At 36.6% G+C, this 27,740-nt stretch overlaps 1 protein-coding gene across 4 annotated transcripts in view; it reads left to right on the top strand.

Moving 5' to 3' along the window:
- Nucleotides 1-27,740, top strand: part of CADM2 (cell adhesion molecule 2) — a 677,296-nt gene that overhangs the window by 630,309 nt on the left and 19,247 nt on the right. For 3 of the 4 annotated variants that reach the window (XM_049825025.1, XM_049825024.1, XM_049825027.1), the window contains one exon: nt 1,702-1,821. The exons of the other annotated variant lie outside the window; for it this stretch is intronic. In XM_049825025.1, coding sequence (XP_049680982.1) covers nt 1,702-1,821 — 120 coding nt within the window. The remainder of the gene's footprint in view (nt 1-1,701; nt 1,822-27,740) is intronic. 4 annotated transcript variants of the gene reach the window in all.

Below are 27,740 nucleotides of genomic sequence, written 5' to 3'. Positions count from 1 at the left end.
CTCCATTGTGGGGTTTTTTAAAAGCCTGTTTTAATTTTTCTAGCTTGGGAATGTTTCATACTGAGAAACAGGTTAAATATCAGTGTACAACAGATGAAAGAGGGATCTCATGCCATTTTCTGATGGCTTGAAAAGTGGAAAATCCCACAAGTATAGATTTCAGAGAGAATAGTGCTGGTGTTTATCAAAACCAAAGGAATACAGAAAATTGTAGGTTACTCATAGATGTTAACTGACAAGGAGACTTTTAAACTGGCAAAATAATCTGTCATCCAGTATGAAAATAAGGTATGCATGCTAATGTGAAGTCTTAAGAGAGTAATTATACAATGCTAAACTCAAGGACCCTGTGTCTGAAATGTGTTCTGTAGGGCCCAATACTGTAAAGCTCTGAGCTACTTCAGCTTCCATTGATTTCAGTCAGAATTGATGGCACTCAGAGACCAATTGCATTTCTTTCCACAGCAAGGGAAGACAGATTGTGGGTCAGACTTTTACTCTTTTATTGCATTGAATAGCACCTTTCAGAAATATTTTCACTGAAATTCGTGTGGAATGGGTTACTCACCATCAGCTGCTGAGAAACTAGTCCTTTCCTTTTAAACCTGCAGTATAAATAATCTGAAAAATGTCAGATGCTTTTTATGTCCTCACAGAAGTGCTTTTCTCTAGTTCTCTTCAGGGCTTTTGTTTATTTGTTCTTTAAAACCTGCAATCACCTTATAAGCAAAGCAATACTGGTCTTTATTGCTTTTGGCAGTGTAATCAAAGTATTTTCTATCTGTACATCTGGTTATGTTCTGCTCTGTACTGGAGCATTTTGCAACAGACTTTGTTGGTTCGTCTGCAGTGAAGCAGCTGCACACCTAAGCCTGGCATACCTGCACTTACTTGATCAAAAGCTGAAGGGTTTTGTAGGATGTTGTCATCAGGGCTGTGCATTTTTTCTGACTTGTATACACAGATTTTTAAATTTAATTAATTTAATTTTATTTAACTTTAATTTAGCATTTCTGATTTTTAGTTCTAAGCTGATTTAGAGAAATACTGATGTATTAACAATAAATTTTAAGTGTTAAGGATGACTGAAAGATGACTGTGCCTGCTAATTAGGGTAAAAATTTTGAAATATACTCTGCTCTGGATCTTAGCAGACAACTGTGTCTTAAACAAATGTGTGGGAAGAAGAAAAGCAATCCGGAAAAAGCAGCTCTTATAGTTAGTAGCATTTTCTCCCCTTTTTCCTTCCATTGAGTCTGTCTGAAAGTGGGTGTTTTAACATACAGCCATTTCTCGTTAACATGTGTGTGTTTATTTTAGCATGATGATGTTGTTTTTTTCATCTCCCACTCTGACACAGCATGTTTCATCTGTATATGGTTTCTACTATATGAGACATTTAAAATGGCTCAGTGAAGAAATGGATTCTTGTCACTTAAACAGTCACTCTCCAGATCTGTGGAAACTTGGTCATTTTAATAGTGTTTTAAATTCCATATGCTCGAAGATTGACTATAAAAATTGAGAGTGATATAATGTCAAGAATTTAAAGGTACTCTGTTGTACCAGTAATAATTTGTGTTAATCATGTTTTAATTTAGTCATTTTTGACATACCTGTATTTACAAATTAAACCACTGTTATGTTTCTCCTTTGTTTGCATGATATGATTTTATTTTATATTTTTTTTCCACTCACCAGATGTTTTCAACACTTTGCTTCCCACTACTGTCATCCCCTCCCTTACCACTGCAACAGTCACAACCACTGTAGCCTTAACAACCAGCACAACCACATCGGCAACAGCTATCAGCACCAGAGGTACAGTATGCTTCTTTGTTATGGCCTGAAAAACACATTATAAATAGGAAATTATAGGTTTGATTTTTAAGAAGGATAGAAATTGCTAAAGAGAGGGTTCAAACACTTTAGTTCAATAGATATATTTAATGGAGTGATCCACAGGATGGTGTGTAGTTAAGAAAGATTTCCTGTGACCTTGAATATTTTCATTGCTCTAGCAGTGTGTATGTGAACTTTGACAGGATGCTTAAATTATTGGGATACATTTGCATTTAATTTTTTTTTAAGCTTAGTAAATTAACTTTAATGTAAAATGCAAGCAAGCTATTTTTAAATAAACATGACCTTTTAAGACTGGTTATTTTGGGTGCTAATGTTTAAAACAAGGTAGGTGTCTCGGCATTGGAATTACTGTTGAGGCAATCTTGCTTGATAACAAAGAGGCATCGCACTACATCGCCCTTGTTAGTCTTTTACAATTTAAGGTATTTCTAACTTAGGGATGTCTTTATCTTACCAGTATTAGAGTAAATGAGCTGAAATTTCTCTCTCCCCTCCGCATCCCCCATCCTGTTGGGGTTTTGTCTGTTGTAGCTTTTTAAATGTTTCCAGTAATGCTTTGCTTCGTTATGAGCAAAATATAAAGCTGAATTTTACTGTTGTATTCAGTGACTGATCATATAACTGTTCAATAATGAAGATGTGTGTGCAAGGTTTTGCAGATTATCATCTTCTGGGTAGCTAGTAATCTCTCACAGTAAGTGAAATGGCGGAAGGTTCCTATGTGGTCTATTGACGGCTTTCATTGTGCAAGGAGAGAGGAAATAATATTCACTTACCACACTGCAAGCATTCACATGATGAGGTATAATTATCCCACGAAACTTAAGACAGGGTTATGAAATCTTTCCTTTCTGGAAGAATTGTTACGAGTCAGTTGTAGTGACCTGTCTAACTTGCAAGTATAAGCTGAGCTAAATGCAGATCCATAGTATAAAGATTACTCAACTTCTTCCTCCACAGGGCATTGGTATTTCAATATCATGGCCTTCATGTAATAAACTGACAGCAAACCTGAAAGTACATTTTCAAGCTTTAATATTATTTATAGTGTGAAAAAAAAATTGGGTTTTTTTAGTGAAAAAGAGTGTTACAGTAGTCCTTTCCCCTCAGAAAAAAATGATAGACCATGGAAAACAGGCTAGTGCACTCAGGGTTTGAGTAGTTGCAAGAGGAACATTTTCTGAAAAGGAACAGGATGACAAGAATGATCATATCTTTATGAAAGAGTGGTTTGAGTCAAGCAGCAGAAGCTTCCCAGCTTTCTGAGGGCTCAGCTACTGGAAGGACAAAGTGCTTAGTGTACCATGTTGGTGTTTGCTGTCCTTAATAAATTGTTTTCTTCTTGTTATGTGGTCATAACTAAATTATGTTGCTGTTGTGATTGTCTGTTTAGTGTACCAATGTTATTAAGGCATTGTGTTACCTTCTAAGTGTGGTTTAGGACCTCATTTTCCTTTACTCTGAAGTGTTCATTTTCATAATTTGTGTGCCCAGCATCAAGAAAAAGATCCAGAAAAGGAGAACTCTCTTCTAAGCTTCAGGTCTAACATGTATGAGAATGCATGCAATTTGGTGCTACAGTAACAAATAGATACTGCTTTAAGAGAAAGTAAAAGAAGGAAATCTGGGTGAAAGTGGTCAATCACTAAAACATGAGCACTCACTTTTCCCAGAAAAATAAGTGAATGCAGCAAAATGGCTGAGAAGATGAGACCACTTCAACCTCAAGGAACTAGTAGGTATGGTCTCTTGGGCAGATAATCTAAGAGACAAAGGAGTGTGGGAAGACTTTCTTGAACAGCTTATATTGAAAGGAAAATGACAGCCTATACCAATGCAGAGGAAAAACAGGACACGTAATAAACTAATGAAGTTGTCTATCTAACAATCTAAGAAATCAAAACCCACAAAAATGTGAAAACAAGATAAGATGACTATAAGCATAAGTCACAGAGTGTATCACTGTGGAAGAAACAGGAAATCAGACATAAAAATCAGAAACAACCAGATGCAAAAGTAATTGCAACTAGCAAGGTGTGAGAAATTTAACAAAACAAAACAGCTTAGAAATATATTAGATGAAAGACAAAAAATAAAGAAATGTAGTGATCCTATTCATGAATGATTAGGGCAAGGCTGAAGTAATTGGTGTTTTATCCAGCAATAGATGACAACTGGAGTGGTGTTTCTAATAGGGGTGCCACACTGAAAGATGACCACAAATAGAGACAGATCAAAGAATAAGGACAGTAAGTTTAAAGATATGCTCTGCAAGGAAGCTGAAGGCACCAGTTTGTTTGGTTTTGTGTTCAAAAAAGAAAAGGTGGTATGACTCTGATGAGGACTTATTTTCCAAGTTCAATGGGGAAAACAAATCCACTGAATCAGTGGCAAAGGTATTTAGTGGGGAAACTTCCTAAATTCACAGGAGGCAGAAACGCAGTGTAGCTGTTGAAGTTCTACAACTTCCTTCATCCTTGCTTTCTGTAAAAATGCTTGATTCCCATGGCAGAGGGAAATGGACAAGATGCTCTCCTTAAGTCTCTTTCTCTCCTATCTTTCTTGGACCCATAAATAAAAATGTTCACAAACCGACAGTGAATGTTGTGTAGGCAGAGTTCTGCCATCCTGAAATACTAAACTGAACCTTATCTAGATTGTCAGAGCACCTACACACCAGAGGTACAAATGGAGTAAGAGACATTTTGCAGAGGATCAGATTTTCAGTAGTACCTGTCTCTGGCTGAGCAAAAAGTATCGTATAAATATATTTTCTTTTGACAATTCTGCTTCTTATTCCAGTAAGATTTTTGACATGAAGGAGTATATAAGGACATAAAGTTGAGAAGCTATTCATATATTTTCAACCTTCAAAACAATTTTTTGTTGTTGTTGTATTTTAGCTTACAGGTGTGTTGGAAGTAGCATTTCTCTTTATCTTACTTTATCAGATCTTGTTGGATCATGCCTTAAAGAAACAGAAGTTTGCCCCAGCTCATAGGATAGTACATAGTAATTAATAATATCTTTGAACTGGATTTATTTTTATTATTTTTTGTTATTATTTTATTAATTATGACTTGATACTTATTAATCACCTCATGTAAATTTTACAAGACATTCCTCTATTCTGAATGACTTGTACATAGTCCTTCCTGAGAATATATTACTCCACATCCAGTCACAGGAGATGTCACTACAGGAATATGATACAGGATATAAAGAGCCCAGAGAGTCTGTAAATCTAAGGCATTTTACATTATGATGATTGTACCTCCTTATTACCAAAAGCCTGAATTAATGGGAAAAAAAATTCTCCAAACCATCATCAGTTAATTCTAGAACTGTGTGACTCATCTCTGTCTTAATTTGCATGGCATTTAGTAAACAGCATGAAAAAAAGCTACTGATCCAGTTGGATGACAACATGATAATTCATAAACATCCTGTTTAATCAAACTTTTCACTTTCTCAGACAAACATATGCTTGCTTTTGTGCTCAGTCCTTCAGGAATTAATTATTCTTTTACTGGTACATTACCTACTAACTCAAAAAATCTAAACACTGTTTGGTGCCAGTGAAGAGTATTGCCCTTTATATATTTGTCAACGATATCTTAAAGCCTAATAACCATGATGAAGAATGTACGGCAAAATGAGAATGAAATGTATGAGAAGAAACAATTCTAGAGGACAACAGAAAGAATAAGTATACAGTGTATGAGTAGTTTCCTTTCTATCAGATTTAAGTTATGTTATCTGTGAAAGCTGTGCACAGATCCATGCTAGTGTTCCCTTTTGTAACTAGGAAGAGGCACAAGAGGATTGAGGATTTGCCCCCAGTAGTGAAACAAGGGATGCTTTCCTTGGATAAAGTCTTTGTTAGCATGAAGTTAATTTAGATGGTTCTGTGCCAATCCTTCAAAGTCCCATAGGTGGAGGGGGAGTGTGATTAACAGTCTAGGAGAAGCCACCTCAAGTCAGAACAGCTCTATGTTTCTGGATTCACAGAAGAGAAGAGCTTGCATACACAAATGTACATAAAACCCTTCCACAGGCTGGCATTATGTTAATCACCCCCCCACTCACCCTGCGATTTTTTAAATTTAAATCCTTTTCCTGTCAAGAAAAAAAAAAAGTCAAAGAGGTTATAAAACTTGGTAATTTTGACTTATTCTTATTATTGAAGATTGAAATCTCACCACCACCTCCCAAACAGGCACAAAATTAACATTGCAAGAGCATCCCAAACTCAAAAGATAGATCCATTCAGTTTGATTGTACATATCAGGGTGATTCAGTCTCAGCTGAGTCACTTGTGTAATGACTGTGCCAGAATGTTCAAAGCTTTATATAGCAACGCCTAAAAACATCTCCAAAAGTCATTACGTGTAGCAGAGATATGATGCTGCTCCCAGGCAGCTGCACTATGAAGTTCAAGAGTTTAGTTAATAGTCAGGGTGACCACAAAGTCAATGAATGTACACATTTATATATAAATGAAATCCCTGCTTTATTGTAATCCACTTTGTTTTTATTGTTTTGGACTCTGGTATAAAACAAAGATTACTTAAAGGAGACCTGTAAAGCTAAATTCAGAAGAAGAGTTTACAGTGGATTAAGGAAGGGTTTGAGGATGTGATCATTTTGAAAACTATTGTGAATTTAATTTAAGTGTGAATATTTCTATTTAATAGCATAAATTTCAACCATCTTAGCTAAAAAACCCCCATTGTTTTCTTTTTCTTCCATTTTTACCTGAGGGGGGGCAGAAAAAGACTAGAATACCTGTTTTGTTACAGGTAGTTTAAATGCAGAAACTACTTAGACATTACTTGTTTGTAGTCATCAGGTTTTTTTGTATCAAAAAAAAATGTTAAGCATAATATAACTTGCTACTTTGAGATATAGACAGAGAAAGAAACAACAAAGCAAAGAAAAGGTATAGAATATGTGAGGGACAACGGAGATAAAGGTAGACTTAAATATAGTTGTGTATGCTGACTTGCATTCAACTCTGATAATAAAAAAAATTATTGTTGGCTAATGTTAAAAGCAGTTTTGTGTGACAGCATGTTACAAGCTAGTTGTTCTATGTACTATTTTATAGCTGTAGCAGTAACATAAAATCTGTGTCTGGTTTTACTCAAACCAGGTAAGAAAATTACAACTTTTGAGTTTTTATTTCTTCTTTCTCATCTTTCCCTCTCTTACAAAAATCTCCTACTGGCTTATCCAACTTCTAGATTTCCCAGGAGGCCAAACAATCTGAGGTTCAAACCAACAGTTCTTTAGATTATTTTTTTCCCACCGGACATTCAAGTAAGCCTTTAGCACCCATCTTGCAAGAACTGCTATCTCTTGACTTTATAATGACTTTTATACAAGACTTTTATAATGACACCAAGTTGGGAGGGAGGGCTGATCTGCTCGAGGATAGGAAGGCTCTACAGAGGGATCTGGGTTGATGGGCCGAGGCCAATTGTATGAGCTTCAATAAGGCCAAGTGCCGGGTCCTGCACTTGGGTCACAACAATGGCATGCAGAGCTACAGGCTTGGGGAAGAGTGGCTGGAAAGCTGCCCAGCAGAAAAGGACCTGGGGGTGCTGGTTGACAGCCGGCTGAACATGAGCCAGCAGTGTGCCCAGGTGGCCAAGAAGGCCAAGAGCATCCTGGCCTGTGTCAGAAACAGTGTGGCCAGCAGGACTTGGGAAGTCGTTGTCCCCCTGTACTCGGCACTGGTGAGGCCGCTCCTCGAGTCCTGTGTTCAGTTTTGGGCCCCTCACTGCAGGAAAGGCATGGAGGTGCTGGAGCGTGTCCAGAGAAGGGCAACCATGTTGGTGAGGGGCCTGGAGCACAAGTCTTATGAGGAGTGGCTGAGGGAATTGAGGCTGTTTAGCCTGGAGAAAAGGAGGCTGAGGGGAGACCTTATCACTTTCTGCAAGTACCTGAAAGGAGGTTGTAGTGAGGTGGGTGCTGGTCTCTTTTATCAAGTAACTAGTGATAGGACGAGAGGACATGGCCTCAAGTTGTGGCAGGGGAGGTTTCAATTGGATATGAGGAAAACATTTTTTACAGAAGGGGTTGTCAGGCATTGGAACAGGCTGCCCGGGGAGGTGGTTGAATCCCTGGAGGTATTCAAAAAGCGCATAGACACGGCACTTCAGGACATGGTTTAGTGGGCATAGTTGATGGTTAGACTCGATGATCTTGAAGGTTTTTTCCAACTTAAATGATTCTATGATTCTTTCATTATCTTTATTTTTCATTCTACTTGTTTCCCAGCTGTTTAGAAGGTGTGCTAATAAATCATGGTAAACCTAAGTTAGACCATGATGAAATCCCAAACCTATTTTACAAGCCTTTTTCCTTAAGTCTTGAAACCGCCAGGGCTGTCTCTGGTCAGAGCTATCTGTTACCAGGTGAAACATCTGCAAGCTACAGCTGAGTAGCAGCTGGGAAACCTTCCCTAGCCAGCATCTCCAAACAGCTGATAGAGAGGCCAGCAAAGAAAGTGCCCGTGCGTTCCTTGACACTTGTATGGGCTAAATAGAGGAGACCAGGAAGAGAAATGGTGCCCAGTTTCCTGAAGTCCACTACTAGCTAACAGGTGAGGAGGGGAGATGCATGAGTATAACACTGTCTGCCTCCTTTTCCGTGTGTTCTCTGCTACCAAGGGCTCTGACACTGGAAGAAAAACTCCCCATCTCTGTTTGTGTATGACCTCAGCTCATCAGCAGGCATGTGGCTCCTTGGGCCAGATCCTAGGCTTTTGTGCAACCAGGAGGACAAGCCCAAAGCAGATCCAATGTATCCAGAGAGCAGAGAGCAATATGGCAAGATATAAGAGTTGTTGTTTTAGGATCAGAGAGGTGAATTTTTTATATCAAAATATACCTGTTGTGGTGAGATTCAAACATGATGTTTATGGAAATGTGAGGAAATTAGAATCCAGAGTTAAAAAAAAATAAAAATAAAAATAAGAAGATTAGGCAGTCCTGTGCTCCTCTCTTCTCCTGTGGTACTTGCAGGATGCACAAGACCTATGCCATGCACAGGGGAATCCAGAATACTTCTGCCCAGCATGAGCAAGGAATGTGAATTGTTATTAGTTCTGTTTCTTTGTAGATCCCTCAGTGTTTCTTTTGACTCCTTCAGAATATACAGCTCATTTGGTTTCACTTGCTGTTTAAGTTGCATGACTGTTGCTAATTTCTAGAGTTTCTGGAAAGAGAGAAAAACAGTAGGATTAAAACAGATTAAAAAAGAAAAAAAGTTCTATAGTGTTGATGCTTAAGTCTATTTTGCCAGCTTTTTCTCAAGAAATTATTCTCCTAATGTGTGCCTGCCCAGTCCTCGTCTGTCAGCCTTCTCTGGCTCCTCATGTTTTGAACAGGGCTTGGAGTTTCTAAAGTTCTACAGGTATATTTTCAAGAGGCTTAGTAGTCCACAGCGTCCATTTTAGGGGAAACAGAGTATTTGTTCCTTTCCCTAAGCAACATTTAATTAGGGTTTCATCCCAGTAGTCAGGCTTGGTGGTACAATTAATGCTGCAAATTCTCAAAGCTCACAAAACTAAGATCAACAGAGGAGATTGTAACATCTGTTCTAACTCAAAGAACTCTGTTTTTTAGGTCTGATAGATGCACAGACAGAAAAAGCCTCCTTATAATATCATGAAAGTGGCTTTTGAGAATGTTAGTGTCGTGGATCATGTACACAGATTCAATAGATGCAAAATAATTAAAACTCAGAGTCCTCATGTGTTCCTCTCATGCTTTAGCCTCACAGTATAAGGCATCTTCCTGCAGCAACCTTCCCCCCCCCCCCCCCAAAAAAAGCCCCAAACCCACCCTAAGCAAAAAAAACAACCAACAAAAAAAAAAAAAAAATCCAAACCCCAAACTCAAGCAGTTTCTTACTTTACTGGCTAGATTCCTACAGACTTCTAAGAATGTCCACAGAGAATCAGAATCATGACAAACGGTACATGCTCACGTGCATGGTGATTATAGACCAAAAACATGCTAGCTCCAAGCAAAAGGCTGTACAAACATAGTATGAAAATAATCTCTATTTTTTGGAATTAAGGCTAGGAATTTTGGATATTGTTGCATCCACAGAAATCCTGTTGCATCCTGTGGCTCAGAGGACATAGGACAACAGGGCAGTAAGTAGCATTAGATTGCAGTTTGGAAAGGAAATACTTTTTCATGCAGTGTGAAACTAAATGTGAAACTGCATTATAGCTACATGCTAAAAAAATGGAAAAATCCTGATATTTATATTGTGAGCAGACCAAAATTAAACCCAAGTGTTTCTCTGTGAAATTCCCAGTTCTCAAGGACTTCTAAAAGATGCTTTGTAGTTGTAGTATCAGTCCAAGAGTATCCTCGAGTCAACATACACAGCACTAAAGAAGTCTAGCCATAAACAAAAATTAAGGCAACATGACCCACATCATGCTAGTTACCTTGATTGCCATGAAATGTACTTGGGCTTTTCAATTATTATTTTTTACAAGCTAAAGCAAAGAAATTTGCAATTTAGAAAGTTGCAGTTTTCTCTGCTTAACAGCTATTATGAAGTAAGATGAAGACCGTCATCATTATTACATGTTATTTCATCGTATTATTCATGAAATGAGGCTCTTGCATTCTGGAACAAATAAAGATAGATTTCATACTCTGAATAGTTTGCCATGTAAATGAATATCATAAACAAGACATAGATTACAACACAGGCATGCTGAATACATGAAAGGAAAGGAAAGGAAATATCATAATATTATATATTAGGAACCTGCTCTTTGTGTCTGGAACAAATATTTCTAGTGCTAACAAATCCATCCAGCTGTCAGCTTGCAGTAATGAAGTATGCAACTTAAAAAGTACACAATGATTTCCAGCCTTGATGGATTATCACTTAACCCAAAATGCAGTGCTGTACAGATAAGTATCACAATTGGTTGATGGTCTGATAAAGATTCCATTGTATAGCTGAGCTCCTGAGAGGTTTCAGCAATGCATCAGGAATTCAAACATTCCTAACTTGAGCTCTGATCACACTGGGTTTTTTTTCTACTGCATATGAATTATGCAGTCTAACAATCTCTATTGTAAACTAGCAGTGTGAGAGATTTTCCAAATTAAGAGTCCCTTCTGCTGGAAGCATGCTCACTGCCTGCAAAGAAAGTCCTTGCTCTGAATTCATCATGAGACTTTCCCGCAGGTGCCACACACAGGGTCTTAGCACTCTGCCTGCCCAGCCTCCACATGTAACAAGGAAACACAGGCCTTTCAAAAAAGTACATGGGTAGGACTGAAGTCACCAGCATCACCACCTTTATGTAAAGTGTAACATCTAAGTCAATGTGTACTGAAGACTGTAACGATATTGGCCGTTTTTATCTGACCTCTAGTTCAGTGGTGACCTCAGTCATAACGTTTCCTACGTTTTATTAATGTGTAGTCATTTTCAACAATCAGATGTAAACAAGACATGAAACCTATATTATTCATACTAACTTCATACTCCAGTCGTGCTTAATAATCCTGTGACTTTCAAAATAATTTTTAAAAAATTTAGGTATTCATACCTGCTGCTTTAAAAGCCAGAAATCTACTGATTTCAAGAGACTTTGGGGATCAAATATTTACAGCTCTACAAGCGGTTTCGCTTTCAAATTGGTTAAATGAGTTTATCCCATCTAGCTGACACGTAATTTTGAGATTTGGATGAATCTGGATTTTCCAGTCGAAAGAGAGACAACTATTTTTTGTGTATTATCAGTGTTGCCTGTAGTGCCCCATAAGCTTGAGAATGACTGCAGATATGTGAAGAATTTCCTCTACAGAAGAACAGGCTGTAATATGCTTTCTTCTATGTAGTAACATATATATATATATAAGATCATTAATTTTCAGTGGGACTATATGTAGTTTAGTATGTTATTCATAGATAAAATCTGTGATCTGCTAAGTCCAGAGGGACCCACTGAGCCAGTTAGCCTATATTCTTATATAGATTCCATTCTCAGAGATTTGTAATGGGGAACAGAAACCTTTATTTTTCTAATGAGCATCCACCAGAACATATGCAGACTTAATTTAGGGCCTAAGGAAATAGAGAATACACAGTTTCCCTTGGTGTTTCTCTTTGGCAGTTAACTATCCTCATTGTTACAAACTTGAGCCTTGCTTCTCAGTTAAATTTCTCAGGTTAATGACGATACGTTGGTTCTTGTCAAACCTTTGTCCAGTAAAAAGGCTTTTCATTCCACATATATTTTCTTCTCAAAAGTGTATATTTATTGTAAAGAAGACTCCATAAATATGCTTCAGAATTTATTGTTGGACTTCATTTGAAGGAATTGAATCTGTGATCTTTAGGATCTTATTAAGACTTTTAGTTGATTTGGTTTGTTTTAAAGGTGTTGTCGAGTGTATCTTCAATGATGAGTTCTAAAGGAAATATAATGCATTTCTTATAACAAGGAGAAAGATTAAACAAATAGTTTCTGTTGAATATGTTTCATTGTTGCTGTATTTGTATCAAATCACAAGGCTAATGTAGTTTTATTTTATTTAGAGAGATATTTATGGTAAATTAAAGATAGTACCCACGAAAACTAAGATTTTTTTTGTGATGTTACTGCGTAAGGCAGAATTTGGTAAGTTCTCTGCTGTCAGGATACTGACGAAGTGCTTCACTGTTAAGAGCAAAAGTATACAACTAAGTATCGTTACAGTTAACAAGAAGGACAACTAAAGCAACTGTTCCAATGGAATGTGAGACGTTAAAAAAAGACCGCAACGGTGTAGGGTCTAAAACAGGGTCTAAAAATGAGGAAAGGAAAGAAAAAGAGAGAAAAATGCTTATAGTTTCAAATTTATTGCTAACACCTTTAATAAAAAATGCACGTCTTTCTCACTAACCAGTGAACTAAAGTCATCAGCTATGCCTTTGAAGCTGAAAAGATTACTCTCTCTGCCCTTGGTTTCTCTGACACTCCACTTGAAACACACTTAATAACTTCCAGTGTGAGCCTCACAAAATACAGAATTGATATTAATTATATTAAGTTTTTTGGATGAAAGATGACCTTGGTAAAACCTGAAGCTACAGCATTCCCCAGAACAATAAAATAAGAGTAAAATCTACAAAGATTGACTTTGGAGATGATTTAATCTGACCTATTAATTCTTGCATGTGAGGTTATTCAGATAGTGAGTACAAAAAAGGGTATACTTAAGGTAATATTATAGCATTTTTCAGAGCATGGAAATCGATTGCCTAGCCATCCCCCTTTTTTTGCTGCTTTAGTGATTTGGGGTGTCTCTGCTGTGTTGGCTTTGGAGACCATGCCATGGAGAAAACTGGGTGCCGTGGTGCTTGGAGAGGCTGGCTTGAGTGTGTGCTTCATGGGAGTAGCTCCTTCAGGAGCTGACACAAGGATCAGTATGGTTTAGTACTTGGCCTGGGTCTCTTCTCAGACCCATCTGGGGCCCCCACATGGGTTGTCGTACTTTATGTGGGTTATATTCAATGCACAGTGTACACAATGATGAATGTGCTGAGTAACAGCACAACACAGATGTGTTTCTAGAGCAGAATGCCGAGCATGTGCCTTGCACATCTCAGCACACCGTGCCAAAATGCTGAAGGTGCAGGGCCTGCTGTGGTGGTGGTGGTGTGTGTCTCAGCTGCACTGTGCTTCTGACAGTAGGGTTAAAATGTGTTTCCTTGTTACAGCTAAGAGAGGGACAGAAACTAGAAATACAAAGAGAGCATTGCTGTAGTTCTATTACTTTAAGACTCTAAACAAAAGATCTTTAAAGGCTAATATTTTCCTGCAGCATGGCTGTCACATTCGGTGCAGAAAAGCGAAGTCAACAAACCCGAAGTGAAAAGAAGTAAAAAAACCTGAATACCAATGTTTTAAAAGATTAGCTTAAAACACACCTTAGAGGACAAAAGTGGAAGAGAAGTCTGGTTTGAAGTGTATGGTATCGTAAATGACTGTACGTAATCACAGCTGAGTTCATTTTTTTCATCATAAAAAGTGAGAAAGAGAGAATTACAAACTCATCTACTCTGAGAAATACAGGGTGGAAAACCTTATTCAATAACACTTGACTCACTGGCTGAGTATAAAAGACTGAATGGGAAAGCACAAATGAAAGTGACTGAAAAAATGAAATTCAGAACCAACACAAGGAAGTGCTTTTCACTCAAACAGAAATACAATTTTTCAATAGCCTACTGAGCCAAGTTTGGAATTGGAGGCACTGGGGTCATTAAAGAAAGGAGATACTATGCTGGAGGAACTGTGTTAACCAAGATGACTTGCAATGGGTTGAATGGCCTTTTCCTTTTCCGCAAATTTATGTTCTTTTTGAAAAACTTTGATTACAAGTCATCCTGCTGTGATTTAGATAGCATGAATTTGAAAAGAATGTATCAAATCCTTTCAATCAAGATGCTTGGGTTTCTTTCCAGCCTGAATTCTTGCAAGCCTGTGATAGAAAACCATCAGTCAAGGGACAGAAGTATCAGGAGTAGCAATTTACGTTAATATACAATTTCCTTTTCCAGCATAAAGGGTAAGAGACAAGGATCCTGGGCAACAAAGGCCAGAATATAAGTCTTTATAGGAATATGTTATAGGTAGTCAAAAAAAAAAAAAAAAAAAAAAAAAGAAGAAAAATCCCTAATACTGACAAATCCCCAAGACTGACAAATTAAGAAAGTCATTCTGTTTATTTAATATACTTCTTTTCTCATGGCTAACAAGTCTCTACTTTATACACATCGGGTCATGAACTGCATTCAGCACCCTACTGAGAAGAGACAACTTTCATTTTAATGAATTCAAAGTTCCCTGTTGGTCTTTAGCATTGACTTTGGACCAGGTCCCTGGACATACTTGACAGAAGCTAGCTTTTTATGACTGTATTAATTTGTTAGAGAATTGGAACATCGTAGAAGGTTAATAGATAAAGCCTTTCCACTTTTTTTTTAGTGTAGTTTTCAATACATACGGAAGAACATTTTTAATGTTTCAGTTTGACTCAATTACTGTCTAGTGTAGGAATTCACTCTGTTCCTCAGCTGAATTGCATTCTTGGGCACACTTTGAGATTCTTTGGCACAGTTACTGCCGTCAATCCTGAACTTGTGTATCCCCTACAATACAGTTTTTTTGGTGTGAGTGCTGGGTTGCTATTGTACATGGAAATGCATGTGTCAGATTATATTTTTATTATTATTATTATTTTTAGATAAGCTGTGTGTTTTACAAAACAATAGCAGCCCTGGGTTATTTAAGTTTTTAAACTTGATTCCAGAGCCTTATCCCTCCAGTTCATCTCTGAAGCATCTGTTCCCAATATTTCTGGAGTTAGTAACACTAAGAAGAAATTAGTCATTTATTACAATCAGGTTGGCTCTCCTCCACCACAAGACCTTGTGCCAAGTAATTTGTGAGTGGTTTTATAGATTCCCAGTCCCTATGGGACTTTTTTGTTGTTATTGTTATCATAAGTCTTTGTATGGGGAAGTGTGCTAATTGGGTTTGTGTGATTGTTATGTCCACTTTTTTACTTCCTGGTGCTTTTGAGTAGTATTCACTAATTCTTACCAAATCATTTCTGTAGAAAAATTTACTGCAAATTGGTAGTATGATGCTCAGAGATTTTAGTTTAGATTTCCCATGCAGAATGTGCTTCTCTATATTTATTATTAAGTATTAGTGAACTGTAGGATTTTTACATAATTCTAAATCTTTTACAACCAAATAAACAGTCAGGAGAATAATTCATACACAAGAGACATTCACAGTAGTGTGTGGTTGTCTTCAGCACCATAATAAAATAGATGGGTCATATGCAGTGCGAAACATCTTGCTCTTGTTATATTTGCAGTGTTATGGAGAAATTAAGAACATCAGGAAAGTTCAAGCGCAGGAAACTTTTTCTTCTGGTTTTATAGGCAATGCTTGCATGCACTTGTATACAATAACAGAATAAATAATGTTCATAATAAGAACAACACAAGGGTCAGTCTAAAACACATTTTCTAATGTGTCTTTTGTTAAAAAAGTGATGAACTGTTAAGCTGTCTGTTCTGAAGACAGAACACAATGTGCAGATTCCAGGGCTTTGGATGTTAATGCTGCTCAAATACTTTCAGGATTTTGGGTTTTTTACTCTTTTTTGCTGTTGAAAATATATCTTATGTTACAGCCTACTAACCCTGTTTATACTGTCCCAGTTTCTAGTCTGTCTGAACTTTCAAAGTCCTAATATATGAACCCATTTTGTGAAGAATTCTCCGAATCTATGGTGGATGCATGGCAGTATTTGAGCTTAGTTCTGTATTCAAGCACAAGCCTAAATCACTTTTTTTATCTCAATGTAAATGCAAATTAAACATGGTCAACAGCTAGCATGTCCTTTAAACAGAGATCATATACAACAGTGTCTTCATTCCCTTGGGGATTATCTGATTAGAATTTTGTAGGATTCGACATATCTTAAACCCTTCTGTCTCTTTTGCCTTGATGTCTACAGAATGGTGCTTCTAATTCTTCATGCTTTCACAAACTTTAAGGGAGAACCCAAAGTAAACTTTTAATGAGTGTTTAAAATCACAGGTGACTAAAATTGAATAGGTCTGTCATTGGCCAAACAGATGGTTGAAGAAGGCAATAGGAGAAACAAACCTGGAGAAACGAAGAAAAATGAGTGGCTTCGTATTCATGAAAATCTTCTGTGCATAGTAACCTCTCCAAGTTCCCTACCATTGTCAATTTCAGCCTTGTCTTTCTCTATCACACTTTTTGTTATTAACACACGCTTTTTATTTATATCACTTTTATTATTGCTTACCTGATTTTAAAAAGGAAGTAATTTACCTGGGGAAGTATTTTGGATATGCCCATATTTAAATTGCTCTGTTTGTTGAGAGCCTTAGAATTGGCATTAATTCATCAAATTGAGGAGCTGCTAAGGACTATGAGTCTGTCTAGTTTGGAGAAAAAGAGGCTGAGGGGTGACCTTGTTGCTCTCTACAGCTTCCTGAGGAGAGATGTGAAGAGGGAGCTGATCTCTTCTCCCTGGGTTCCAGTGATAAGACACGTGAGAATGGTTCAAAGCTGTGCCAGGGAGGTTCAGACTTGACATTAGGAAACATTTCTTTACTGAGAGGGTGGTCAAACACTGGAAGAGGTTTCTTGGAGAGAGAGGTGGTTGATGCTCCATCCCTCTCAGTGTTTAAGAGGATTTGTACAATGCCCTTAATAACATGCTTTAACTATTTGTCAGTCCTGAAGCAGTCAGGCAGTTGGACTAGATGATCGTTGTAGGTCCTTCCACCTTGAATATTCTGTTCTGTTGTATTCTATTCTATTAATCCTTAAAATTGATATCATGGTAGCCACAGCGGATACCTGATGTTGCACTAGAACTCACAAACCTCAAGTTGAGACAGGTTCCTGAAAATATCTAAGTTTTACATTTAATATCACATTAATATCACATTAAAATCTAGGTCATCTTTCCTTCCAAATAAATTACAATCAAGGAATTCAAGTTATGAAAGAATACCATATAATTTAAAAAAGACATACAAAAGTTTAGAGGTGTTACAGTCATAGGTTTGCCCATCTGTTGCTGGATTCCTTCATTATATGACTATTTAATGCTTCAAATAGCTATTTTAATTCTCTTCGTAAGGGTTGGAAGATGATAATTAATACTGTATTCAAAAGACTAATGTCGGAAAGTGCAGTTATTTTAGCCATATTGCAATATTAACAGTATGCTAAAAGGAAGTCTTCTGGAAGGGGGAGAAAAGAAAATGGCAGTCAAATGTTCTCAGAGTTAGTCTTGGTCAGTTGAGAGTTCCACGAATCAGCTTTATTATTCCTGAACATCAACTAAAACCTAACTTCTAACTTCAGATCTTGGTCAAAAATAACTGTGGATGATTTATTTATTAGTGAATGTAGTAAATGTGTTGGAATTTTCCAAGACTATTATCATGAGAATGGACACTTTTTATTTTCTGACAAAAAAGCCTGTTCTTTGTTTAACTTTTAATTAATTGACCTTTGTCAATAAATTTATTCTTTCCATCCACATCTTAGAAGATCTCTGTTTTATCCTCTGATATTTCATTAGCATTAATTACTGTCTTTGCATTGCCTGTATCTTAGTGAAAGAAAAATACTATTAAAAACATAGAAATAAAAGTATGTAGCACTGAAAAAAGTGGTGCTGTGGTTTAACCCCAGCCAGCAACTAAGTACCATGCAGCTGCTCACTCAATTCCCCCCCGACCCAGTGGGATGAGGGAGAGAATTGGGAAAAAAAGTAAAACTTGTGGGTTGAGATAAGAACAGTTTAATAGGTGAGAAAGGAAGAAGATAATAATGATAATAATAACAATAATAAATTTACAATAATAATAATAGAAGAATTGGAATGTACAAAACAAGTGACGCACAGTGCGATTGTTCACCACTCGCCAACCAATGCCCAGCTAGTTTCTGAGCAGCGATCCGCTCCCCCCGGCAAACTCCCTCTAGTTTATATACTGGGGATGACATCACATGGGTGTGGAATATCGTGTTGGCCAGTTTGGGTCAGGTGCCCTGGCTGTGTCCCTTCCCAACTTCTTGTGCCCCTCCAGCCTTCGTGCTGGCTGGGTATGAGAAGCTGAACAGTCCTTGACTTAGTCTAAACACTACTTAGCAACAACTGAAAGCATCAGTGTGTTATCAACATTATTCTCTTACTAAATCCAAAACATTACACTATACCAGCTACTAGAAAGAAAATTAACTCTATCCCAGCCAAAACTAGGACAAGTGATTTTTTTAAGATTGTGGCAATGAGTGCCAGAAAATACATGATGACCACTAATTGTTGCAGGAATGTGAACTAATCCTGACTGTGTTGCACAGCTATTCTTTCAGCAATCAAAACCAAAATGATGTAGCAGCAGACCTGTGCTACATTGGAAGGACTACTTACATACATAGTAGGGCAAAAGCATTAGAAAGAATGGGGCCTGCAATGTAGCAGTGTGTTATTCAGTCTAAACTTTACAGATGGTATCTTTTTGTCAGGCCTGTGCTGAAATCTTAAGAACTTTCATCAGTTGTACATGACATTAAACATACATGATAATTACATGTTAATTGAATTAGTTTATGACTACATAATCATGCAGTATGTTGTTAACATTAGCACTTTAATAGGTGCCTTCCTATGACCTGTGATTTCTTGACTTCAGGACAAATGTCATTAATCAGCCTGTAGATACCAGCCCAGTCCTGCAAAAGCTTACCTGCACACTTTGTGCACTGTGAGCAATCCCATGGAAATCAGGGAAGCTACATTTGTTTTTTAAGTCAAATGCATATGTGTCTTTGGGAGCTTAGGACCATATTTAACATTAGGGTTAAACTCCATTCTTTGAGCTTCATTTAAGAAAGATTATTTGGAAGGTAGTGTAACAGGCACTGTGACATAACCATGACCAAATATTACATTAATTTCTCTTTTTTTTTTTCACCAATTCATTGCATACTGAGACAAGTTGAACAAAAATGAGGTTTTTTGGTTTTTCTTTTTTCTTGACACTCAGTCTGTGTTATTATAGATAAATAGTTTTCATGATAAGGTTAAAGAATCCATATTGTTATGCACTTATCAAGCATTTTCTCTATTTACTTATTTTATGTAACACTTCACAACTTTGATAAGGTGTGAATATTAAGATAAGACCCAATTTCTGTCTCAAGTGTCCACAGAACCTGCTTCAAAGAAAGAAAAAAATAATGGGACTTCAAATTTTGACTTGTTTTCAAATTGTATATCTGAATATCTGCACTACCATAGTTGATAATGCTAAATATTACTGCTACTAGACAGCAATAGTACAACTGCATTTTTATGACAGAAATTTAAAATAAGTGAAAACTATGTACTCATATGCTGAACAGTCCTCATTCCCATTTCACAAATCTTTTATGTAGTGAGAGTACTTAACAAAAATACACAATTACCTTGCAATTCGTATAACCTTTGAAATCACTTATGATAAAATTACGAAAGGTTCATAATTTTCAGTGTCAGAGTATTTATAGAAGTCTACCAGAGATTATGCATATTTTTTCTTCCCATACTAAGGGAATAATCCCCCCCTACCCCTCCTGCCCAGTAGTACTATTTTCACACGCCACTTGTAAAATAACTTGAGATATTTCAAGACTGTGAATAGTACAAAAGTCTCTAATTTGTTATCTGAAGTGGCGTTAATTATCGCACTACCAAGAAACAGGTCATAGGGCCCTACCGTGTCATTGACACAGTCATTTTACCCACAACACTCTTGCTTTTTGCTGGGGAGAAAAAGGGCAACTGCCAAACAGAGGCAGGAGGAGGAAGAGCTGGATTACACTGTGCAGGGAGAGGCTGCTAAACAAAAAAATGTGACTGTTATGGGTGTGTGACATTTAACTTAAAATTTTTTTAGAATTGCAATGCACAGTTACAGAAGCAATCTAATGAAAATATTAAAAGTACGAAGTGGACGTGATGCATTGATTCTAGAAAACTATTTCAGATGTAACACTTGAACAGTGAATGTGAGGTCTGAATAACCTGCTGATAATACTTTGTAAAGAGGTTTTGGATCATTTGTAGCTAGTTCTTTGAAAACAAGTCAGGATTCAGTGATGCTACAGAAAGGCAGCTAAAGTGGTGGCACCAGTAGGAGAGGAGTAGAAGCCCAAATAGGAATCATTGCCATGTCATTGTATAAATCTGTGGTGCACCTTAAATAATGCACTTTACAGTGTGCCTTACATGCTTAATACTGCACCTCTGCATCGAAAATACTGCATGAAGTTCTGGTTACCCAGCATTAAAAAGATATAATAGAAATGAGAAAAAAATGTGAGAAGGATGGCTGGTGTTTGAAAATGGTGTCTGTGCTAAGAGAGATTAAACAGACTAGCACTCTTCAGCTTGGAAAAGAGATAGCTGGAAAGAGAGCGGGGTAGCAGTTACATTGAATTAGAAATGACATAAAAAAGTGAATGATGTGGTTACAGTCACCAATGCAGAAAGTTTCTAGACTCGAGTCAGAAAATGGGTGAGTGAACAACAGGAACTTTATGTATTCCATTTTTCATCTGGTTGTAAATGAAATTGGACTAGACGGTGGTGTTTTCCGATCTAGTACAGCCATTCCTATGTTCTAAGATTTTTTCTGCACAGGAAAAAAATTGCAAATCTCATATTGATCATCATTTAAATGAATAAAAACATATCATCCTCAAATCATAGCTTTAATTATTATTAAAAATAATAAATTGTTAAATCAAAATGGGTCTTTATAACTTTATAACTGTTAGGTTATTGACTAAAATAACTGGAGACTACAAAGCTTTTTTTGATGCAATGTTAAGAAAAGTAAATTTGAATATATTAATTTAATACCCAGAGGTAAAAATACTAAAAATCACAAGATGACTAAATCACAACCATAATATCCCTCTACCTTAATCCAAGGCAGTTAAACTAAATGTTCTAACAATATAATTTACTATTAAAACCTTATTGATGTACAAAGAATGTAAATATACTGCTATCCATATCAGAGTTCACTTAGCACAGCAAACATAGGTAAAAATCATTTGTTACAAATCATAGGAAGTCAGACAAAGTCAATGATCATTACACGAATCATCAACATTTTCAAGACCTAATGTGTACCTGTTTTTCTCATGAACCGGCCGTTCTGAAATTTGTGCTGACTTATGATAGTTTTAGAAGATGCTTCCTGTCATTTTTTGGCAAAATGAGGTTTTGAGGTTTAGCAGGTAGAAACAAAGCCTGCTGGAGAAACGTCTTCATGCAACATGAGAACATTTTTGTCATCCTGCCCGCTGTGGCTCTAGTTGTACCTGGAAAATGCATCTGTGATTTGAGTACAGTTTGTTTGGAACTCAAACAAAAAACATTGCTCTTTTATTGTCTGGTAAAAAGAAAAAAGCAGTTAGAGTTTCAACTGGAGTCTGTCTTGCTATAAACTAGTAAAGCTAGACTGTTTAAGAAGTCTATAATGTTTTGAAAGATTATTTTTACAAAGTTACATTTATCTACCTATGCAGAATTTAAAGACTAGGACAGGGCTGAGTCTGAAGCCTTGTGAAAAACAGTAAATACTGGAACTTTTTGTCACTGAAAATAATTTTCTAAAGGTGCCATAGTGTATTTTAATTAGGCCTCAACCCCGAAAACATAACAGTAAATGGGCAACTTATTATGCATGTACTCATAACAGTAAAGTACTTTGTGCTTTCCTGAAGGATGCTTTCGAATAAAGTGTGTTTTCTTTTACTGTTACAGAATTTGCAAGTTTTTCTCCTAAATTTAAGACTTTATTTGCAAGTAAGCCCAATAAAGTCTAATGGTCATGAAGGAGACAGGGATGCTTGAAAGTGCAGCTTAATTCCCCCATTATCACCATAAATAATAGTGATGTAACACATCTTAACAAAATGAATTACAAATTTAGACTCTTTATTGCCAAGTCCCACAGTTTCAATGAAATTATAAAATCATAAAAACCAAATTATGAGTTTTCCTCCTTCCCGATAATACAAATTACAAATGAAAAGGGCATTTACTCATCCTACTATATAATTTACTTTATTAGGAAAAAAAAAAAGATACTATAACACAGATAAAGCTTATCAGATATGACTGTTACTGCTACAAGGGGAAAAATGATGTTTCTCCATGGCCAGCTACTGTGTGAGTTCAGTGGTAAAATGACTATCAAACTAATAGGCAATCACAGTACTATAAACCTGCAAGTCTCAAATACCATGTACGTGTAAAGAAATATTGTATGGGTGGCTTAGGGTTGTAATAGCAGTAATGGTTCCACAATTAACCGAAGTAGCAGGGGAAACCTAAAGACCATATGTTACGATAATGGTAGGAACAGGGAACATAAAACATATAGAGGGGTAATCCAAATTTAGATTTTATAACCACAGATAAAAATACTAAAAATTGTAAGATGATTAAATCGCAACTGTAATAACCCTCTACCTTAATCCAATGTAGTTAAACTAAATCTTGTAGCAGTATAATTTGTTGTTAAAACCTTACTGATGTATAAACCATGTAAATATGCTGCTATCCATATCAGAGTTCATTTACCACGGCAAAGATAGGTAAAACATTTGGTACGATTCTTAAAAAATCGGAGTAAGTTGGTGATTATTACACAAATCTAAATTTGAGTGTAGTTCCAATGAGGGAAGATTTATATGAGCATGAAGTACATTGTGAATAATTTATACATATGCATTGTCTTTCTACCCAAAATCCCCACAAGTTTCTATATTCAGAAATAACAAAATCCATTAATGGAGCATTTTTTGCTAAAGAAAAAAAAAAAAAAAGTAATACTGCAACTTAATACAATGCTACAACTGGACTAATACATAAGAAACTTGAAGTATGTTAAAGAGTATATAATGAACATATAACAGCACTTCTATTGCACTAGATGATGCAGGGAAGACTCTGCCCCTGTGTGTCTATTCAGGCAATGGAACTGAGCATACACTTTCAAGGCATACTTTTGTTTACAGTGGGGATGTCAGAGTTTCATTTCGGCTGAGCCTCTTGCCTGCTTCAGGCAAAAATTGGAATCCTGGCTTGGTCCCAGCAACTTGAAAAGAATCTGATGCTTATACAAACATACATAATGGCAGTCTTAATCATTAGGAATTATGTTATTTTTCTGTTTCTCCAGTAATGTTTCAGAATGAATCAAAATGAGCTAGATGGCTTGCTAGTAGTTTGAATACTAATTAAATGGAGACCTTCAGCAGTTTGTGACCACTTCTAATGCTTCTAATTTCTGTTTGTTTATATTTCTGTTTATCAGTGAGTCTTGTGTTGTAGAAAACCCCAGCATAACAGAGGAATCTTAATTTCTCGCTTTCTTTCCTTTTTTTAACAAGTCAAGTTTCCAAATCTCCAGTAAACTCTTCCTGCTCATACATGACTGCAACTCAGACTATGCCAACAGAGTTTTCATCTCCCTGAAGTAGGGATTCAGACTATTAAGCAGTTCGGAGTAGGATTTACAAGGATTTTACCTGCCTAGTTGCCCCATCATTTTCTCACTTCTTTTCTTCAGTTTTGCTTCAATGGACAGAAAATTAGATTCTTTGAAAACAAAAGGAATTTAGCAACAGCAAAGCAACCAACTAATTGGGGAAAGGAAAGTAAGAAAAGGGAAAAAGATCCTAAAGTATGTATTGTTTGCCCATCTGTTTTTTGCTAATCATACAACAGTGAATAGAGCATTGGCTAGTATTCTGGCTTGAAATCTGGTTTTGCTAGTTGAAGTTTCCTGCTGACTTAGTAGGGGCTGAGTTTCACTGTTATAGCTATTCCCATCCTTAGTCTTCTCAAAGAGGATGTCATTTCATGTCTCCGCATCCCCTTTTTGATAACATTAAATACTTAGGAACGCATGCCAAATATGGAACAGAACCCATGAGCTCAGTTGTGCCATTGCTGTTTTAACTATTATGACTGATGAACAAGGCAAAATTCAGAGCTGGTTCCCTACTAGGAAGAGGCAGCTCTCAAAGTGTGGGGAAAGGACCCAGCAGTTCAGTGCACCAGCAGGCTGTGTTTTGCACGCCACGGAAACGGAGCATTTCCTAAAGCTTAGTCTCTCCTTTAGTGGTGTTCACATAGAAAATCAGAGATGAACAGGGATATACAAGCATACCTTATATTTCTTGGTTGGTATGCTTCTATTTTTCAATGCCCTAAGCATAGAAATGGGCAATAGTGCAATCCAGGGAAAGATGTATATTATTTCCTATCACTATGTAAAGAATCCCTTACAGTTTCTTTTAAATGGCGTGTAAAGAGGCAGCATTTGGAGGAAGCAAGCACAAGACCAGTTCATAACACTAATTCTAATTTCCCTGAATGATAGAAAGAACTATATATGTAAAATAAAACTTGTACTCCTACTTCTACTACTAATAATAACAGCAATAACTAAGAGAAGGACATGCTTACTTTAATTCATTATTCTTTTAAGGAACCTCTGAACTGCCTTGCCTTTCCCCATCCCTACCACATAAAGAGAAGAAATGTATCCAGTAATTTTTCTTGGTCCTGGTTGGTTTCATCCACAGGCACAGTAACTCTTTCTGCTGAATTTTAGAGCATTCTGTCATGTAGTAAGTACCACAAATCAGAGAGCATGGCTGCATCTCTATGATTCAATGTTGTTTATGAACAAAAGTGAATGAAATGGGAAAAAAGGAAAGAAAGAGGTTTGTGTTCACAGGGCAGATTCTTTCTCCCTTTCCCAGTCTTTCCAGTCTCTTCTCTTTCTTTAAAATCTCTTAAAATAGTTTTTTGTGTTCTTGTATCAAAGATGTTAATAAGCACATAATGCTGTACAGAAAAGTATGGCTTTGCTTTTTCCAAAATTTCCACAACCAGCATAACATCTCTTTCTTTCATTATAAATTATTTTCAAGTTTGTTTAAAATGTTTCATGAGGTGTAACCTGTTGAAATGAGTCATCTTATTTTCAGGGTGTTCTGGGAATAAAAGGTTCCTGTACAATTTACGTGTAAAAAACACTATTAAAATGTTAGCACTAGAATAACTCTCCCTAAACATGTTAAAGATGGAGTTTGATTTTTTTATTTGAAAGAACAGTTCAACTCACCTTCAATTACACTCAGAGCTCATTATGTTTGTGCAGTTACAATTATCAGTCCTTTTATGTCTTAGGTCTTTCTTGTAGCTCTTTGGAAGAATATTTTGGCTTTGATGCACAGCTGCTTGTTTCACACAGGTTCTACCTCAAAAAGGAAGATCTGATATCAAAATTCTGTTGTCAGCTATGAAAAGCAATCACAGCCACCATTTTTTATGTTCCCTCAAAAGACACATATGAGACATTTCAAAGTGTTGTTTGGGAGAGTTTCACAACATTAATTCTGTTCTTCTTAAGCAACCCCCTGAACTGGTACTTTCGATGTGTCCTGGATCCTGTACATATTGTTGCTTCTTTAAAGGACAATACTCTGAAGTTCTTACACTGTGTGGTACTTCTCAAGTAATCCTATCCACATTGCTGTTGGCATATGAAGAGGTGGAATAATCTGAAGTCAGATTCTGAGAACTGGGACTTAAAAGGAGAGACTTTCTCTAGCACTTCCCTCAGTATTCATTTCTGTATGTGAGTCTATGGACTAAACAAATTTATTTTTTTTAATATTTTCCTTCACATGTCAGCATTTTAAACAAGGATTTCTGTAATAGCTGATTATAAAGCTTGTCTGGTCTCTAAAAAATCACCAGTCCTTAAAAAAGCATCATGCCAAAATATGCTATTTGTAATTATAATTATCCTTCCTGGAATCCTACTGCTTGGGCTTGGCTGCTGGGGAGGTACCAGCACAAGGGTTGTTCTTTCCTGCCAGGCTAGACATACCTGTGTTTGTTCTCTGCTCTGAGATAATGTGACAGACTTCCATTAATGATTATGAATCTAGTTCAAGGAGTCTTCTTGATGATACTGTGTTTAAATACATGCCAGGCCATGACATAGATACGTGCAGGAGATAAATACCTGTTCAGTGATTTTCAGAATGGTTTCTGTATTCTTCGTATTAAGAAGAAACACATCTTCAATCATACTGCACACAAACAAGGTCCCAGAAGTAGTCTGTATTGGCTGAGTAACATCTCTGTCAGCCAACAACCCTTAGTAGTAGTTTTAATTTGTTTAAAATATTTCAAAGCTTGAAATGTGCATTGAGTCACATGGGAGAAAGACTGTATCCTTAGATAGTGAAGTAAAGCAAGCATGAAGCATACCCAATGTTAATGGTTAAGCCTCTGATGAGGGGCTCAGTCATGATAGTTTGTATTTAAAGGGTTGGCTGGTATAGTTCTTCATGGATGTAATGGAAAACCAAAGCATTTGTTTTGTTTGGGCAAGTTTTGTTTCCAGCATATTTCAGGAAAAGGCAAGTCAAATTCTTTTCTCTGCATCTGTTCTGTGAAATGACAGACATCTCATCTGACAAAAAAGTCTTGCAGTAATTTGTCTGACTATCACCAGACAAGTAAATAAAGTTTGAAAAGCAGATGTTTCAAAGACCAAATTTAAGCAACACTAGACAATGTGATATACATTTAACTTTGCTTCTTAGCTTCTACAGGTTTCCTTTTAATAACTAGAAAATAAATTCTGTTAAAAAAAGCAGTGCTTAGAATAAAACTCTCCAAGATCTTACATACACTATTTTCTTCTATGTTCCCATAAAAATGTTAACAGTATAGAAAATTAGTCAATGAACTATAAATTTCTGTCATAAGATGCTAAAATGGAACTGTTTAAACTGAATAGTGTGAATGTTAATGAGTAATGTACCCTATCAACTAAATATAAATTTGCTTAAAAACTTTATGTTCTAATCAACTGCTGTGTCAGAAGTACACACCTCTGAAGAGGTACAAGATGGGGAGAGAGAGAGAGGTTTTAACTGAGTGTCTGTATTCTATTGAACATACAGTCAGGAATCAAACTAATCATTACAGAAAGTGGCAGAACATGTTAGTGACACTATGTCCTATATATGATGTATTCAAATACAGCATTCCCATTCACGGATGAAGTGTTGTTGAGGAACTACCGGGCTGAAAGTAGTGTATATCTTGTTAGGAATGCTGGAACGTTTTGATTATGCCCAAGGCCAAATCATACCATTGCTAGTCAGCTTACAC

This window comes from Accipiter gentilis, chromosome 21, assembly GCF_929443795.1.
Source record: "Accipiter gentilis chromosome 21, bAccGen1.1, whole genome shotgun sequence".
Lineage (NCBI taxonomy): Eukaryota > Metazoa > Chordata > Aves > Accipitriformes > Accipitridae > Astur > Astur gentilis.
Note: the sequence above shows the minus strand (reverse complement) of the source record. Positions and strands in the feature narration are given on the sequence as shown.